Source organism: Pseudophryne corroboree, chromosome 8, assembly GCF_028390025.1.
Source record: "Pseudophryne corroboree isolate aPseCor3 chromosome 8, aPseCor3.hap2, whole genome shotgun sequence".
NCBI classification, from domain to species: domain Eukaryota; kingdom Metazoa; phylum Chordata; class Amphibia; order Anura; family Myobatrachidae; genus Pseudophryne; species Pseudophryne corroboree.
Genome location: NC_086451.1, coordinates 45,994,017 through 46,011,826, shown reverse-complemented (window position 1 = coordinate 46,011,826; position 17,810 = coordinate 45,994,017). Strand labels below are relative to the sequence as shown.

Below are 17,810 nucleotides of genomic sequence, written 5' to 3'. Positions count from 1 at the left end.
CAGAACCTGTGTAATTAATATGTGCTCAGAATTAAAAGGATGAGGTGGTGACCCTATGACCAGTGGTATTTCATACCGAACCATGGCATTCATTCCGAGTTGTTCGCTAGTTGCCGAATTTCACTATACTGCGATTAGTCGCTTACTGCGCATGCGCAATGTTTGCAGAGCGCATGCGCTTAGTTTTTTTACTCAAAAGTTAGGTATTTTACTCACGGCATTACGGGGATTTTTCTTCGTTCTGGTGATCGGAGTGTGATTGACAGAAAGTGGGTGGTTCTGGGCGGAAACTGGCCGTTTTATGGGAGTGTGTGAAAAAACGCTGCCGTTTCTGGGAAAAATGCGGGAGTGGCTGGAGAAACGGGGGAGTGCCTGGGTGAACGCTGGGAGTGTTTGTGACGTCAAACCTGGAACGAAACTGACTGAACTGATCGCAGTGTAGGAGTAAGTCTCGAGCCACTCGGAAACTGCTAAGAAATTTCTATTCGCAATTTTGCGAATCTTTCGTTCGCAATTCTGCTATGCTAAGATCCACTCCCAGTAGGCGGCGGCTTAGCGTGTGCAATGCTGCTAAAAGCAGCTAGCGAGCGAACAACTCGGAATGAGGGCCCATGTCGGAGACAAGCGGGTAGAAAAACTGTACTAAAGCTTCTAAAAAAGACCAATCAGATTCTATCATTTTCTAGGATACACTTGGTTGCTATGGGTGACACTTCCACTTTTAATTTTCAGTAAATCTACCCCAAGGTCCCTATATGCTTGCCATGATTGTCATATACTCCGGGTGGAGATGTTGCCCAAAGCAACCAATCAGTTCCATGCTAAAATGTATCTTGTACACGCTAGAAAATGATAGCTAGTATTTGATTGGTTGCTATGAGCAACAGATCCACTTTTGAAAACACGCACTTTAGTAAATTGACCCTTTGAGCACAGTAAAATCAATAGCACCTGATAAGAAACTAGCACCACGTAAGCCTAATGTTGTAGCTCTTTCCACTCCACTGAGGCCTATACACGGATATTGCTAAAGAGGAAGAAGAAACAAATGTGATCAGATAGACAGCTATTAGGTCGACCCCATATGGCCGACATGCATTAGTTCGACAGGGTCAAAAGGTCATCAGTGTCAAAAAGTCAACATGGAAAAGGCCGACAGTAGAAAAGGTTGACAGGTACAGAGTCACATGGAAATGGTCAACACAAAAAAAGGTTGACACATGTTTTTTACGTTTTTGGGTGTCACTTTGTATGTTTCATCAACACTGTACACGTGTACCCTCGCCACGCTTCGGGCAGTGTGACTCACTCTGCCACCGCTGCACTCGCCGCAGGTCACTATTTCCAGTTGTAGTCCACGTGGATGCTGAATCAAGCAAAAGTTGAAACGCGCCAAAAAAACTTGTGTTAGCCATATGTGTGTCGAAAATTGTCATGTTGACCTTTTGATCCTGTTGACCTTAAGCCCTGTCTACCTTTTACCTGTCGACCTTTTGAACCCATCAACCTTTTTGACCGTGTCGTCTTAATGCATGTCGACCATATGGTGTTGACGTTTGATTGTCAATCTAGACACCATCTATAACCCGCACATCACTCCCCGGTGAATTACATCTTAAATACATTTTTGGGGTGAATTTTCTAAGCCCCTTTGATGGTTTCTGGCCACTGGATTTAACAATGCAAAAATTTTAAGTACAAACCCAAGTGTATCGTGTAGTAAAAATAAAATAAAAAGCCTATTTATCAAGCAGCACTTTGCACTGGTAAAGTCGTACGTCTACTACAATAGAACCTTCAATACTTTAACATAGAGTTCAATTCCTAACCCATATTTACTAAAAGTCGTTTTATAAATCAACCGAACATGGCGGCCGATTCAGACCTGATCGCTGCTGTGCGTTTTCTCGCAGGCTGCGATCAGGTCTGAATGGCACATGCATATGCACCGCAATGCGCATGCACGACGGACCGCAGCAATGGGGAGCGCCGGTCAGCGACGGGATGGTGCGAAATATCCGAACGCACCGGCGATCACATGGAGATTGACAGGAAGAGGGCGTTTGTGGGTGGCAACTGACCGTTTCTAGGGAGTGTCCGGAAAAACGCAGGAGGGACCCGGCGTTTTGTGGGAGGATTTCTGACATCAGCTCCGGCCCGGATCATCGCAGCACCTGAGTAAGTCCTGGGCTGTGCAGAGACTGTACAAACTGCTGTTTGTGCAGCTCTCCAGCACAAGCGATCGCACACCTGCACACACACACACAATACCCTCGCCCTGTAGGCGGCGACCAGTGCTTAAAGTGGTCCTAGAGAGGTGGTGGAACTCACCCCCCTCACCACGGCGCCCATGTAATAAAGGTATTGCGCGTGCCGCGTCAAAAAGGGGGTGGTCTCAAATAGAAAGGGGCATGGTCACACAATAGTAATAATGCCCACAGTAGTAGCACCCAAGTGTAAATTTTGAAGTGAGGGTATGGAAAAGTGAAGGTTGTAATTATGTGCGCTCCGATGGCGTGCATTTTACTGAAAAGGGGGCACACATTATACACCACAATAATAGGACCCCTTTCACATTATAGCACACAGTATGAGCCGAAATTCACATTATACTACACAGTATGAGCCGAAATTCACATTATACTACACAGTATGAGCCGAAATTCACATTATACTACACAGTATGAGCCGAGGTTCATATTATAACACACAGTATGAGCCGAAATTCACATTATAGCACACAGTAGGAGCCAAATTCACATTACATCACACAGTATGAGCCGAAATTCACATTATAGCACACGGTATGAGCCGAAATTCACATTATAACACATGGTATAAGCCGAAATTAACATTATAGCACACTGAATGAGCCGAAATTCACATTATAGCACACAGAATGAGCCGAAATTAACATTATAGCACACTGAATGAGCCGAAATTCACATTATAGCACACAGAATGAGCCGAAATTAACATTTTAGCACAAAGAATGAGACGAAATTCACATTATAGAGTGACAAGGAGAGTGACAGCAGGGACATGGAAAGTGACAGCAGGGACATGGAGAGTGACAGCAGGGGCATACAGTAGGGACTACGGAGAGAGAAAGGCAGAAGGTTAGATTACCTGTTTAGCAGCGGCAGTGGTCTGCGGTGCTGTGGATGAGTAGACTGTGGTAGGCGTGGAGTGGATGAGGCTCTGGGCCTCAGAGATAGTGCAGAGGAGGAGGCTGTGGGCATGCAGAGGTCCGAGGGCGGGGCGGCAGAGGACTGCTGCAGTGGATCGGGAACCAGGCTGGCTTTATTATCCCTGCCGCCGCATCGAGCTCCTGTAACCACGGTGCTAATAATTCAAAACTGCTGTGGACCGGCAGCCAATCAGCGACAGATTTGAACTAGTAGCGCCGCGGTCACAGGAGCGCAATGCGGCGGTAGGGATTATAAAGCCAGCCTGGTCCCAGATTCACAGTAGTAGTGCCCCTTATGCAATACCCGCAATAGTAGTGCCCCTTATGTCCCCAGGAGTGGGGCCCCTTATGAAGTGTCCCCTTTACAATGCCTTCATTAGCAGTGCACCCCATCAGTAATGCCCTTAATGGTAATGCCCCTGTGTAGTATTGCCTCCAGTAGTAATGTTGCCTATAGTAATGCCCCCAGTCGTTTAGTCCCAGTAGTCATACCCCCACTGGTAATGCCCCTGCAGTTATGACCCCAGTAATTTACTCCCCCCCCCACCTTTAGTTTAGCCTCCCAGTGGTAATGCCCCCAGTAGTTTTGCCCCATGTAGTTTAGCCCCCAGTGGTAATGCTCCCTGCAGTTGTGCCCCCAGTTGTTTAGCCCCTGTAGTTTATCCCCCATGTAGTTTGCCCCCGTTAGTAATGCCCCCAGTAGTTTGCCCCCTTGTAGTAATGCCCCCCTGTAGTTATACCCCAGTAGTTTATCTCCTATAGTTATGCCCCGAGTAGTAATGCTGCCAGTAGTTTAGCCCCCTTGTAGTTTGCCCCCTTGTATTTATGCCCCCCCCCCAGTAGTTTGCCCCAGCAGTAAAGCCCCCAGTAGTTTGCCCCAGTAGTAAAGCCCCCCAGTAGTTTGCCCCTCTATAGTATAGCCCCCCAGTAGTTTGCCTCTCTGTAGTATAGCCCCCCAGTAGTTTGCCTCTCTGTAGTATAGCCCCCCAGTAGTTTGCCTCTCTGTAGTATAGCCCCCCAGTAGTTTGCCTCTCTGTAGTATAGCCCCCCAGTAGTTTGCCCCTCTGTAGCATAGCCCCCCAGTAGTTTGCCTCTCTGTAGCATAGCCCCCCAGTAGTTTGCCTCTCTGTAGTATAGCCCCCCAGTAGTTTGCCCCTCTGTAGTATAGCCCCCCCAGTAGTTTGCCCCTCTGTAGTATAGCCCCCCAGTAGTTTGCCCCTCTGTAGCATAGCCCCCCAGTAGTTTGCCTCTCTGTAGTATAGCCCCCCAGTAGTTTGCCTCTCTGTAGTATAGCCCCCCAGTAGTTTGCCTCTCTGTAGTATAGCCCCCCCAGTAGTTTGCCCCTCTGTAGCATAGCCCCCCAGTAGTTTGCCTCTCTGTAGTATAGCCCCCCAGTAGTTTGGCCTCTCTGTAGTATAGCCCCCCAGTAGTTTGGCCTCTCTGTAGTATAGCCCCCCCAGTAGTTTGCCCCTCTGTAGCATAGCATAGCCCCCCCAGTAGTTTGGCCTCTCTGTAGTATAGCCCCCCAGTAGTTTGGCCTCTCTGTAATATAGCCCCCCAGTAGTTTGGCCTCTCTGTAGTATAGCCCCCCAGTAGTTTGGCCTCTCTGTAGTATAGCCCCCCCAGTAGTTTGCCCCTCTGTAGCATAGCCCCCCAGTAGTTTGCCTCTCTGTAGTATAGCCCCCTAGTAGTTTCCCCCCAGTAGTATAGCCCCCGCAATAACAGTGCCGCTAGTAGTACACATATGGGAGGGGGGGGGGGGGGCATCATACTTACCAAGCCCCGCTCCCGCCGCAGTCCTCTCTGGGCGTCCGCTCCTCGGCACTATGGGAGAGGCGTCATGACGTCTCTCCCATAGCGCGTTCTGACAGAGCCGCAGGCAGGAGCTCAGTACTGAGCTCCTGCCTCCGGCTGCCGCTGTGCGGGAAAAGCCGGGCGACGCTGATAATAGCGGCCGCCCGGCATCTCCCTGTAGAGCCGGGACATCGGGTTAGGTGAGCCGGGGGAGGCGGAACTGCGTTCCGTCTCCAAGTGGAACTGACGGAACGCAGTTCCGGCTCACTTTAACCCCTGGCGGCGACTACCTGATCGCAGGGATGCAAAAAATGCACCATAGCGATCAGGTCTGAATTACCTCTATGGACCCAAAATCACCATTTTCAAAAGTACCAGCAGAAATAGTTCTATTTGTTTTTTTATGTCTGAAACCTCAATGTGATGGAAATACTTGGTAGAGAAGTATGTGGGGCCCTTTGGCTGCATAATTCATGACACAGAAAGGCAGAGCAATGAATTAAAAAAAAATTGTGGATATGCAAATTAGCCCTGGAATGAAGGCATTTGTGGGTTTTACAGTACATGTGACATGTTTCGACCAATAGAAAGACTGCGTAGGGAACATAATGTGACCATAGCAGCATAAACGCACCGTCTGGGCTTCCGCAGCGCCACTCTATGCATCACCTTGGCTTGGAAGGGGTTAATGTTTTTGGTGGGAGGAACGTAGAGAGAGGGTCCGAGGGGCTGATTGGCTGGATCATGTATAGGGGCTGGCCTGTCATGCATATAGGCTGCTGACCGGGTACTTCCTGCCTCTCTTCCAGCTCTTCTCGTGAGGCCTGCAAGTATTGCTCCCATTTAATATATCCTATACCCTTATTCTCTCTCATACTTCTAAAATATCCCTTTGTACTTATTTCACTCGCTCTCCTCTGTTCCTTGCCCCTCTCTATCCCCTCTACTCTTTTCCTATATTTCCCCTTCCTATCCTTTGTGCTCCTCTGTGTGTCATCCTGAACCCTCTATGGCCACCAGACTCCGCCCCAGCCGAACCGCTGGCCTCCCCGCCCGGCTTCTGGACGCCTCTGATGTTCAGCCAGTACGGGGAGTGCCTGCTGCGGCTGCCAGTGAGGTCCGTGCCGCGCGCGGCCGGGCTCGGCCGCCCGCTCGTGCTCCCCCGCGAGTGCGCTCTCCGTCCCCGCTGCTAGCCGCGGCGGGGGACGGAGCGCAGGGGGATAGAGGGCGCACGCGGCGGCTTGCCAGGGACGGTGCTCTGCCGTCCCTGGAATGAAGGCATTTGTGGGTAATACAGTACATGTGACATGTTTCGACCAATAGAAATGCTTTTGTCTATTTCGGGTCCATTTTGCATCGATTTTTGCTCAATGTTCGGTTGATTTTATTGGTTTTTATCGATTTTGGGTCAATTTTTGATGAATAGAACACTTTTAGAACTACATATAGAACTCACCTCACACAGCAATATGTAAAAGGCACACAAAATCTAGTGTTAGTAAATCAGCTTGGAACAGAAACACTGTAGTCGATTTTGTGAGGATGTTGGTTCTATTCTGGTCGATTTTAAATAAAACTTTTAGTAATAACCCCTGATGTCTATTTTTTTCTATATAAAAATGGTTGTACTCACAAGTTGAGCTCCTGGACAAGCCTAATAATAGCTGTGTCATCTTTATTCATAACCTCTTGAATAGCAATAAGTTCATATCTTCTCAGGATCTGTAATGGGAAAATCAATGCATGCCTGTCAGTTTTGGAAAGGCTATTAAACAGTTGCATCATCTTTTCTTTACTGGTCTTCATACCTTTAAATATGAATATTGCAAAGCTATTATCATTGGTCCTGCCATTGCTTATACACTGCTCAAAAAAAAATAAAGGGAACACTCAAACAACACAATGTAACTCCAAGTCAGTCACACTTCTGTGAAATCAAACTGTCCACTTAGGAAGCAACACTGATTGACAATCAATTTCACATGCTGTTGTGCAAATGGAATAGACAACAGGTGGAAATTATAGGCAATTAGCAAGACACCCCCAATAAAGGAGTTGTTTTGCAGGTGGTGACCACAGACCACTTCTCAGCTCCTATGCTTTCTGGCTGATGTTTTGGTCACTTTTGAAAGCTGGCGGTGCTTTCACTCTAGTGGTAGCATGAGACGGAGACTACAACCCACACAAGTGGCTCAGGTAGTGCAGCTCATCCAGGATGGCACATCAATGCGAGCTGTGGCAAGAAGGTTTGCTGTGTCTGTCAGCGTAGTGTCCAGAGCATGGAGGCGCTACCAGGAGACAGGCCAGTACATCAGGAGACGCGGAGAAGGCCATAGGAGGGCAACAACCCAGCAGCAGGACCGCTACCTCCGCCTTTGTGTAAGGAGGAATAGGAGGAGCACTGCCAGAGCCCTGCAAAATGACCTCCAGCAAGCCACAAATGTGCATGTGTCTACTCAAACGATCAGAAACAGACTCCATGAGGGTGGTATGAGGGCCCGACGTCCACAGGTGGGGGTTGTGCTTACAGCCCAACACCGTGCAGGACGTTTGGCATTTGCCAGAGAACACCAAGATTGGCAAATTTGCCACTGGCGCCCTGTGCTCTTCACAGATGAAGGCAGGTTCTCACTGAGCACATGTGACAGACGTGACAGAGTCTGGAGATGCCAAGGAGAATGTTCTGCTGCCTGCAACATCCTCCAGCATGACCGGTTTGGCAGTGGGTCAGTAATGGTGTGGGGTGGCATTTCTTTGGGGGGCGCACAGCGACAGCCCTACATGTGCTCGCCAGAGGTAGCCTGACTGCCATTAGGTACCGAGATGAGATCCTCAGACCCCTTGTGAGACCATATGCTGGTGCGGTTGGCCCTGGGTTCCTCCTAATGCAAGACAATGCTAGACCTCATGTGGCTGGAGTGTGTCAGCAGCTCCTGCAAGACGAAGGCATTGATGCTATGGACTGGCCTGCCCGTTCCCCAGACCTGAATCCAATTGAGCACATCTGGGACATCATGTCTCGCTCCATCCACCAACGCCACGTTGCACCACAGACTGTCCAGGAGTTGGCGGATGCTTTAGTCCAGGTCTGGGAGGAGATCCCTCAGGAGACCATCCGCCACCTCATCAGGAGCATGCCCAGGCATTGTAGGGAGGTCATACAGGCACGTGGAGGCCACACACACTACTGAGCCTCATTTTGACTTGTTTTAAGGACATTACATCAAAGTTGGTTCAGCCTGTAGTGTGTTTTCCACTTTAATTTTGAGTGTGACTCCAAATCCAGACCTCCATGGGTTAATAAATTTGATTTCCATTGATAATTTTTGTGTGGTTTTGTTGTCAGCACATTCAACTATGTAAAGAACAAAGTATTTAATAAGAATATTTAATTCATTCAGATCTAGGATGTGTTGTTTTAGTGTTCCCTTTATTTTTTTGAGCAGTGTATAAGGAAAGTTGCTGGATGTCTGCACTGCTTCTTTTTTGAAACATATCAAGTGGTCAAGTGGATAATTCTACTTCATGTAGTGCAGTGTTCTGATGGGCTCAGATAACACACTATGGGGGTCATTCCGACCTGATCACACGCTGCTGTTTTTTGCAGCGCAGCAATCAGGTAACTACTGCGCATGTGTATGCACCGCAATGCGCAGGCGTGTCGTACGAGTACAAAGCGGATCGTTGCTGAGCGATGGATTTAATGAAGAATCCATTCGCACAGCCAATCGCAAGGAGATTGACAAGAAGAAGGTGTTTGTGGGTGTCAACTGACCGTTTTCTGGGAGTGGTGGGAAAACGCAGGGGTGTCCAGGTATTTTGCAGGGCGGGTGTCTGACGTCAATTCCGGGACCAGACAGGCTGAAGTGATCGCAGCGGCTGAGTAAGTCCAGAGCTACTCAGAGACTGCACAAAATGTTTTCGCTGCGCTCGGCTGCACAGGCGTTCGCACACTTGCAAGGCTAAAATACACTCCCCTGTGGGCGGTGACTATGCATTTGCACGGCTGCTAAAAGTAGCTAGCGAGCGATCAACTCGGAATGACCACCCATATCAGGAACCGTATCCGGACTCTGGGTCAACACCACTTAGGTCGACATCCATTAGTTCGACACCCATTGGTCGACAGTGACTAGGTCGACACTCGAAATAGGTCGACATGACCATTAGGTCCACCTGAACAAGATCAACGTGCAAAAAAGGTCAACATGAGTTTTTCAAAAATGTTCCTTTTTTAACTTTTTCATACTTTACGATCCACGTGAGTTACGATTGGGAATGGTAACCTGTGGTGAGCGCAGCGGGAGCCATGCGAGGTGACACGGTACACTAATTGGAGTTCCCGATCACTTTACGCAGAAAACAACACCCCAAAAATTAAAACCTCATGTCGACCTTGTTCATGTCGACCTAATGGCCGTGTAGACCAATTTCTAGTGTCGACCTAGCCACTGTTGACCAATAGGTGTCGACCTAATGGGTGTCGACCTAGACACTGTTGACCCTGGGTCCCATACCCATCAGGATCTTGGCCGGATGTTGATCTAATTTTTAATTCTTGTGACTAGTTTCAGAAGTGAATGAAATAAGCGTCTGAAAACGTATCCATAGTGTGGAAGCTCTTGTAAGGCTGGGTACACACTGGAGTGACGGGGATTCGTTCCGACAGAGGACCGAATCCCCATCAGCCCGAATTGCCCGTACAAACTGGGGCGATTTTAATGAAGGACAGAACTACCATGTTCCGTTCTGCATTAACATAACACAGGACGCTAGCGACGGACGCTTGGTTTGATGTGCAGCACATCAAACCAATCGTCTGTCGGATGTAACTGCGGGAGCGCGCAATCCTGGGTACACACTGCGCGATGTAAGCGTTATGTCGCACCAAAACGGCATCTTGGAGCGACATTGCTCCAGTGTATACCCAGCATAAGTCTTCATTCTGCATGTAACTTTAGGTGAATACCGCAGGGGCATAAGTTAATACTAGGAGCACAGAAGCAAGATAGTTGTTGGTGCCCCCCCCCCCCCTCCCTCTTCCACTCACATTCACTACCAACAGCACCCAGACATTCACTCTCTCCAGGGGCCCAAGATGGGGGGTGTAGATTCTAATTAACTGGGCCCAGGCTTGTTAAAGGGGCCTAGCCCGGGTCATGTGCTAATGGAGTCCCCTGTGCGGCTGCCTGTGGCCCCTGTACAGCTGCGAGGCGGAGGAGCTGTTAGAGTGATGGAGTGTGCACCCAAGAAGAAGCCTCTCCCCATAGGTTCCTGCTGCTGTGGGAGGGGCAATGGGAGGGGCCCTACCTCCTACAGATCACATTCATCTTCACCATCCTCCCTCCACATTCATTCCCACCACCCCAGCAGCACCCAGACAGGGAGATGGGAGGCCCCTGGGCTCCCTGCTTATTCCTGCTCTGGGACACATACAGCAGAACCTGGAGCAATGGAGGAGGTCATTGTGCCCCCTTCAGGGCTGGTGCCTGGAGGCGACTGCATTCCATTGTGTCCTGTACTTACACACCCCTGGAGTACCGGCACCTTTTTGCATAGAAAGAAAGCATTGATCGTCTCCTTCATCAATCAGGAGGAAAAATTGGAACCCTGTGGTTCTGTGGCACTGCCTAGACCTAGGGGCATATTCAGCAGTGTAACAGGGTCAGTGGTGAAGTAGAAAAAATGTCTTATAGGTACTGTGTGCGTGCGCCGAAGGTGCCTTTCCCCAAAAATGGGTGTGGCCAAATGCCACATGGGGCATGGTCAATGAAAATGGGGGCGTTATACACATATGGGGGGAGGGGCAGATACACATGTAACCCTAATTTGGAGTATGAATATGAAAGGATTACAATAATAGTGCCTCCACCCAAGCTTTGTCACAATGTATATAGGCTTGCTTGGGTAAGCCCAATGAATATCAATATGAGATAAGATATCAATTATATACAATTTATCCTCGTTTACCTGTTTTCTCTTTTAGTCGTCAAGTTGACTTTCCTTAACTATCAAGATCAGGATAAGTGGTAAGTATATCAAATTTAATATTATACATTTACTCAATATAACTTATATATTTCACACAGGTAATAACTCTTATATAGAATAATACTAGATTTATTCTTTTACCAACATATATATATTACATAAATTTCATATTATACTAAATATATTTAAAACCTAAGAGTGACCCGGGTACTCTAAAGTCAATGATGAGCTCGTTGGGGCCCTTAACTTTAACGATTGTGGCTATTGTTGTGAAATTAATTTGAATCACAAACTTTTCTGTAACTTTCTTTAGCGATCGTGTATTCTTTTTCTTTTCCTTCCTTATAACCCAGTCCTCGGGGAGTATGTATCACTCCATATTAATGCAGTCTCTCCGTTTAACTACCTTAATAATTCACAGGTGTGTTCAATAAAGAAGAAACGAATATAAAAGTCACAATCTTCCGATATTTATCCTATTTCGGATTAGCTTAAATAAATGTTTAAACAGTACCTACTTAAGTGTTACTCCCGAGTAATAGGGGTCTCAATTTGGTAGTATTTCAGTCTATTGTTCTTGTAGTTAATGATAACACAGGTGTTGAAAGCTATACTTTCTCTCTTTGTCCTCCGTAGTTGTTTCTGAATTAAAGATGCTGTATTATCTCTATAAATTTAATAGGCTTACTCTTATGTGATTTAGTACATACTCAAATCTACACTTAGTTTCTCCTGTGTTGTAAGTATAGATAAGCTGCTATAGTCTAGTAAGCATATTATAATGGTTTCAGTATTTATACTTTTATTTTATACCGATTTCCCACTAGAGGGAGTCTGAGATCCATTCATATGCTGATGAGCTGTATAAATTCATGAGAAGAATGCTATTGGGGAATGAGGTTTGATCGATGGGTGTATGGAGCAATCACCTCTCATTTAATGAATGCCCACTCCCCCAACTCCTATTGGGGAGTGAGGTATGATCGATGGGTGTATGGAGCAATCACCTCTCATTTAATGAATGCCCACTCCCCCAACTCCTATTGGGGAGTGAGGTATGATCGATGGGTGTATGGAGCAATCACCTCTCATTTAATGAATGCCCACTCCCCAACTCCTCCTCGGGTGTGACGCTGCGTCGTCGGGTCTCTCCCGTAGCTGCTGTCCCTGAGCCCTATCTCTTTCTGCCACCGGCCCCTCTCACCTATGATGCACTTTGTGAATTGCCGTGGTCACACGGGGCTCCGTTCCGATGGCTGGGCTATCAGGTAAGGGCTCCGGCATTTGTTGCTTGATCCACAATCCAGCGTCCTTCACAGCCTCGGTGCTCTCCGCTCCTTTCTTAATACGGTCCCGTTTACGGTCTCTCCGTGTCCTGACCTCCGCCGGAGCTACCTCTCAGTCCGGGCTCTCCCCCGCAGTGATCCCCAGTCTGACTGTTAAACCCCTTTTTCCAACGGTTGTTGGCTCCCTCTTCTCCGCGAGGGACTTCTAGCATATTCTCCCCCCTCAAGTCTCTTACTAGAACATTTTCTCAGGCTTTATCACAAGCGCATAGTATCCATATATATATATATATATTATATACATATTAATTTTCCCAGTCCATGTATCAGATACATATTATTCTCATATAAATACATTATATACACATACATGTATTACATCTTTATACTTATTTTAATCTTATTTAACCATTGGGTTACACTCTCCCCCTGGTGATTTCATTTTAAATTAAATAATGGGATCACCAACCTATATACATCTCATATAAATTATCAAAAATAAGGCCAGTAAGATTCAATATTATAATGAGTGATTACTCTGGGGATAATCTCTGGAGTCCCCAACTGGTCATAAGTAATCATGAGGGGGGGTTGTCTATGTCTTCTGGGCCTATCTATATTTCCCATTTCCCCTCTATCACTACTACAAGATGGATAATCTTCCAACTCTTCTGGTATATCATTTCTTTCTTCATCTAATACCATCCAGTCTCCTTTTGAAGACTCATTAAAATTTCTTTCTGGACCCGTATAGGGTGAAAAGCAAGTATTTTGACCATTAATAGTATTTTCAAGTTCATTCTCTTCTTCAAATATTTCTTCATATTCCTTGTAGAAACAACCTTGACCTTCCTCTGCTTCTGCACTATTTTCGTTAACAACCGACTCTCCTCCCTCTTCTAGTCTAATGTCATTCTTCCCTCTAGTGACAATGTCTGGATCCTCATTCTCTTCTTCTTCATGTTCCAGTCTGACTTCTTTACCTATGTGAAGTAGATTCTGCCTATGATGAGTTAATAGAGCTCCTTTCCCATTTTCTAACTGTATTTGGTATACAGGTAGATCTTCAAATTTTTCTATTACTATATAAGGTTCTTCCTTCCATCGATTGGCGATTTTGAATTTTCTTGGCATTCCTAATTGTCTCAGCAATACTCTGTCTCCAGGAGACAAAACCTGGTCTCTCACCTTCCTATCATAATGGACTTTGTTCTTTTCCCCACTCTGGCGGGCTGCTCGCTCAGCCAATTGGTAAGCTGTAGCTAACTCTTCTCTCAATTTTTCAACATATTTCACATGAGATTTATAGGAACTTTCTCCGGACGATACTCCTAAACTTATATCTATTGGGAGCTTTGCCTCTCTCCCAAACATCAGGTAATAAGGAGAGTACCCCGTAGCCTCATTCTGCGTGCAATTATAAGCATGTATTAACTGGTCGATATAACGTCTCCAATGATGTTTGTGAAGAGGACTCAGGGTTCCCAACATATTAAGTAGAGTTCTATTGAAGCGTTCTGGTTGTAGGTCACCTTGGGGGTGATATGGCGTAGTTCTAGATTTTTTTATTCCACACATCACACAAAGTTCCTTGATTAGCTTACTTTCGAAATCTCGACCTTGATCCGAGTGTAGCCTATGTGGAAGTCCATAATGAATAAAGAATTTACTCCAAAGGGTGTTAGCTACTGTGGAAGCTTTCTGATTTGGTGTAACGTAAGCTTGGGCATATCTTGTAAAATGGTCTGTTACTACTAAAATATTACATTTTTTTCCTTGATCCATTTCTAGAGTTAGAAAGTCCATGCATACTAAATCCATGGGACCACTGCTTTTGATGTGTTTACTAAAGGGGCCACTCGATTGGGTAATGTCTTCCTTACTATGCACCTTCCACAACTCCTACAGTACCGGTCCACTTCTTTGGAGAGATTCGGCCAATAAAACCTATCGGTTATTAACTTTAAAGTCTTCTCGAATCCCAAATGGCCATGTTGATCGTGTAAAGCTTTCATACTCCTATTACGGTGCTTTCTGGGTAATACTAGTTGGTACCTTTTCCTACCATCTGGTAACTGAGTGCATCTGTATAGTATACCCTGCTTCATAATTAAGTTTTTTGTTTGTCTCTTTAAAAGCTGAATTTCTAATGCCCACTCTTCGGTCATCTTTCCAGCTTTAATGGTCGATGCTCCTGGCATCACCCATCTTATACACGGGTCCTGTAATTGTTCTTGTCTAAGCTGATATCTCTTTACCCTTGGTAGATCTTCTAATTCCATCTGACTAATCCAGCAATAAGATAATGGTAATGCATCAGCCGTTGCTCCCAGGTGGCTTATGGCTTCACTTACCACCATACTAGTTATTTGCATACTATGGTACACTCCTTGTACTTCTCCGGCGGGTATTTCGATCCACTCCTCATTTTCATTTTCTCCTACCACTTGTCCAGGTATTCTTGATAGCGAGTCGGCATCCACATTACTCGTTCCTGGCCGGTATTTCAAAGAGAAATCGTAGAGTGCCAATGCCGATAACCAACGGTGCCCAGTTGCATCCAATTTTGCCGAGGTCTGTACGTAAGTTAAGGGGTTATTGTCAGTGTGTATTTCAAATTTTACTCCATACAAATAGTCGTGGAATTTATCCACTACACACCACTTTAATGCCAGAAACTCTAATTTGTGTGCGGGATATCTCCTCTCACTTTCGGATATACCTCTACTAGCAAATGATACTGGCCGTAGTCCTTCAGAATGATGTTGGTATAGTACTCCCCCTAATCCATTAGTCGATGCGTCGATATGAAGGACATATGGTATACTGGGGTCAGCATATGCTAGAACAGGTGCATGTGTCAGACTTTTCTTCAACATTACAAATGCCGCTTCACACTCATTATTCCATCGTTCACCGAATAGTTCATTAGGTTGGCGATACTTCCCATTCATGGTAAGATTTGATTTTTTTTTCTTCCCTGCATTGGGGTATCCCTTGGTCAGATCAGTCAATGGTTTTGCCTGGGCAGAGTAATTCGGTACAAATCGCCTGTAGTATCCGCAGAATCCTAGGAAAGATCGTAACTCCTTCAGTTTGGTGGGTCGAGGCCAGTTCGTCACAGCTTGTACTTTGTCTGGGTCCGTTGATATCCCATCTTTACTAACGATATGCCTTAGGTATTTAACCCTTGACTGACATAAGTGACACTTATCTACGGACAATTTTAGACCTCCTTCCATCAGTCTATCTAGAACTTTAAAAAGTCGATGATTATGTTCTTCGAGAGTAGCCCCGAATACAATAATGTCATCTAAATAGACTATCACTTCCCGGTAATTCATATCCCCGATTATATTTTCCATAGCACGTTGGAATGTGGCTGGTGCCCCTTTTACTCCTTGGGGCATTTGTAGGAACTCGAAGAATCCTAGCGGGCAAATGAATGCCGTTTTCTCTCTGTCTTCAGGCCGCATTGGTATTTGATAATACCCATTTCTTAAATCTAACACCGAAAACAACACACTTCCTTGTAGGCAATCTAAGGCCTCGTCTATTCTGGGCACAGTATACTGATCGGTCACTGTCCGGTGGTTCAGGGTTCGGTAATCAATGCACATTCGAATATTACCATTTTTTTTTCGTGCTATCACAATCGGAGAGGCGTATGGGCTCTTTGATTCCATTATTACTTGGTTTTCTAATAAACCCTTCAGATGTTTCCTCACGTCCTCAAAGTCCGCCGGGGCTATTCTCCGAGAACGTTCTTGAAAGGGGGTAGTATCCGTGAGTCGAATACAATGTTCCATCCCTTTGGCTCTTCCCAAATCCCACTCTCCTGTGGAGAAAACCGGCCCTCGAGACTCCAATTCCGAGATTAATCGTGACCTTTCAGCATGCTCGAGTTCACTTCCCACGAAACAGACTTCAAATGGGCTACTGTCTTCCTTCTGTTCAATTTCAGTTATACCATCACATAAATAAGATAGCACTTTGGTTCTTTTCTCCTCTTTCTCTAACCATTCCATAAGAATAGAGTAGATCCTGGTGTTGGTCCCTATAATCATATGGGGCTCACTCCTACCCTCTGGGACTTCTGGACAAACCAACGCTATTAGGGGTATTTGCAGCTTTTCTTCTCCTTCTCGATAAATCTCTAGACTAGCCACTATATATCCTAAATACGGATATTTCTCTACGCTCAAACCCCATATCACCAGTCCAGATAATGGCTGTAGGGGTACATCAGAGAGGTGTTTCTTGTACCAGTCTTCAAATATAAATCGATACTTGAGAACCACTATCGACCAGTACTTTACAATGGTGTCCGTTTATTTTAGCAGCCATTATTGGGGCCGGTTACATCAACCCCTCAGGCAGGACTCCATTCCACCATGTGTTCCCCATCGCACAGCGACCAACTTCTAGGAGACCTGTGGGGGGTTCACGGGCCTCCCTTGTCCGTTTCCCTGATCCGGGTCTTCGCTGTCAGTATTATGATAGGGAGTACTATACATACGGGTTGAGTTTCGATTCAGGTTACACTCAAAAGCTCGATGACCAATCCTTCCGCACTTAAAACAACCCCTGCTATTAAAACTACCTCTTCTCCCCCCGCCCCGGGTTGACTCACTAGAGGGAGTATTTTGGGGTGGGTTGTTATTGTGTTGAGTAGCAATAAATTGCTCTATCCTCTTGTTCTGTTCTTCCATTAACTTTAATATTCTTTCTTCCAACGGGGAAGTCTCAGTCACTGTTTGTACCACCTTAACCTTCTTTACCGTCTTTTCCCTCATCTCAATCAGCACTTCTTCTTGTTTTATTTCTTTTAGTATCTCATTGAATCCAGGGGGTGGCTCTTTTTTCTCGGAACACCTCAACTTCTGGGCTACCGGATCATTTGTTAGCGCGCCTCGTAATACTTGTCTCATGCGACTTTTATCCACTTCTTCTCGAGTGATTCCTTTTTTTTCTACAATCTTATACAATAATTTATCTATTCGTATTACATAGGCACTCAGTTTCTCGCCAGGTTCTTGGAACGTATGATGCAGTCTTGATAGCAAGTCTCCTACATCTTCCAAAGTACCATACGCATAATCCAAAGCTTCCAGGTATGTTTCCAATGTGGCATTTGGATTACTTCTTCTAGCAGCTTGTATTATCCCCATAGCCGGGCCACGTAGACTCTCCACTACTCTTTGCCGCTTTATTTTATCTGGACACTGCCATTCCTCCGCTTGTTGGACAGCGGCCTCCTTCCAAGCTTCATATGGTTCTTCCCCGGTAGGCACGGGTACGATACCAGAGAATATCCTTAACCTTCGATAACTCCCTTCGTAATGCCATCTCTCAAGTTGGGAAACCATTCGATCCACCATGGTCTCAAATTGTCCGCCATTCACATTGGTAGCACTGTGTCCATTGCCACTAGCTTCTCCTCTATCTACACCCTCCGGTGGGATCATTACCGAGATGGGAGCACTAGTGGTATCTTCTTCCCTGATACTGGGACCAATAATAGACCACCTTCTTCCTGTTTCTTCATC

General features: G+C 46.1%; 1 protein-coding gene across 4 annotated transcripts in view; it reads right to left on the bottom strand.

Moving 5' to 3' along the window:
- Positions 1–17,810, bottom strand: part of LOC134947464 (deoxyribonuclease-1-like) — a 75,619-nt gene that overhangs the window by 40,560 nt on the left and 17,249 nt on the right. For 3 of the 4 annotated variants that reach the window (XM_063935549.1, XM_063935550.1, XM_063935552.1), the window contains one exon: positions 6,618–6,706. In XM_063935549.1, the coding sequence (XP_063791619.1) occupies positions 6,618–6,706 (89 nt within the window). Of the gene's footprint in view, positions 1–6,617; positions 6,707–12,179; positions 12,383–17,810 lie in introns of those variants that run through there. The other variant, XM_063935551.1, reaches the window with a different exon arrangement.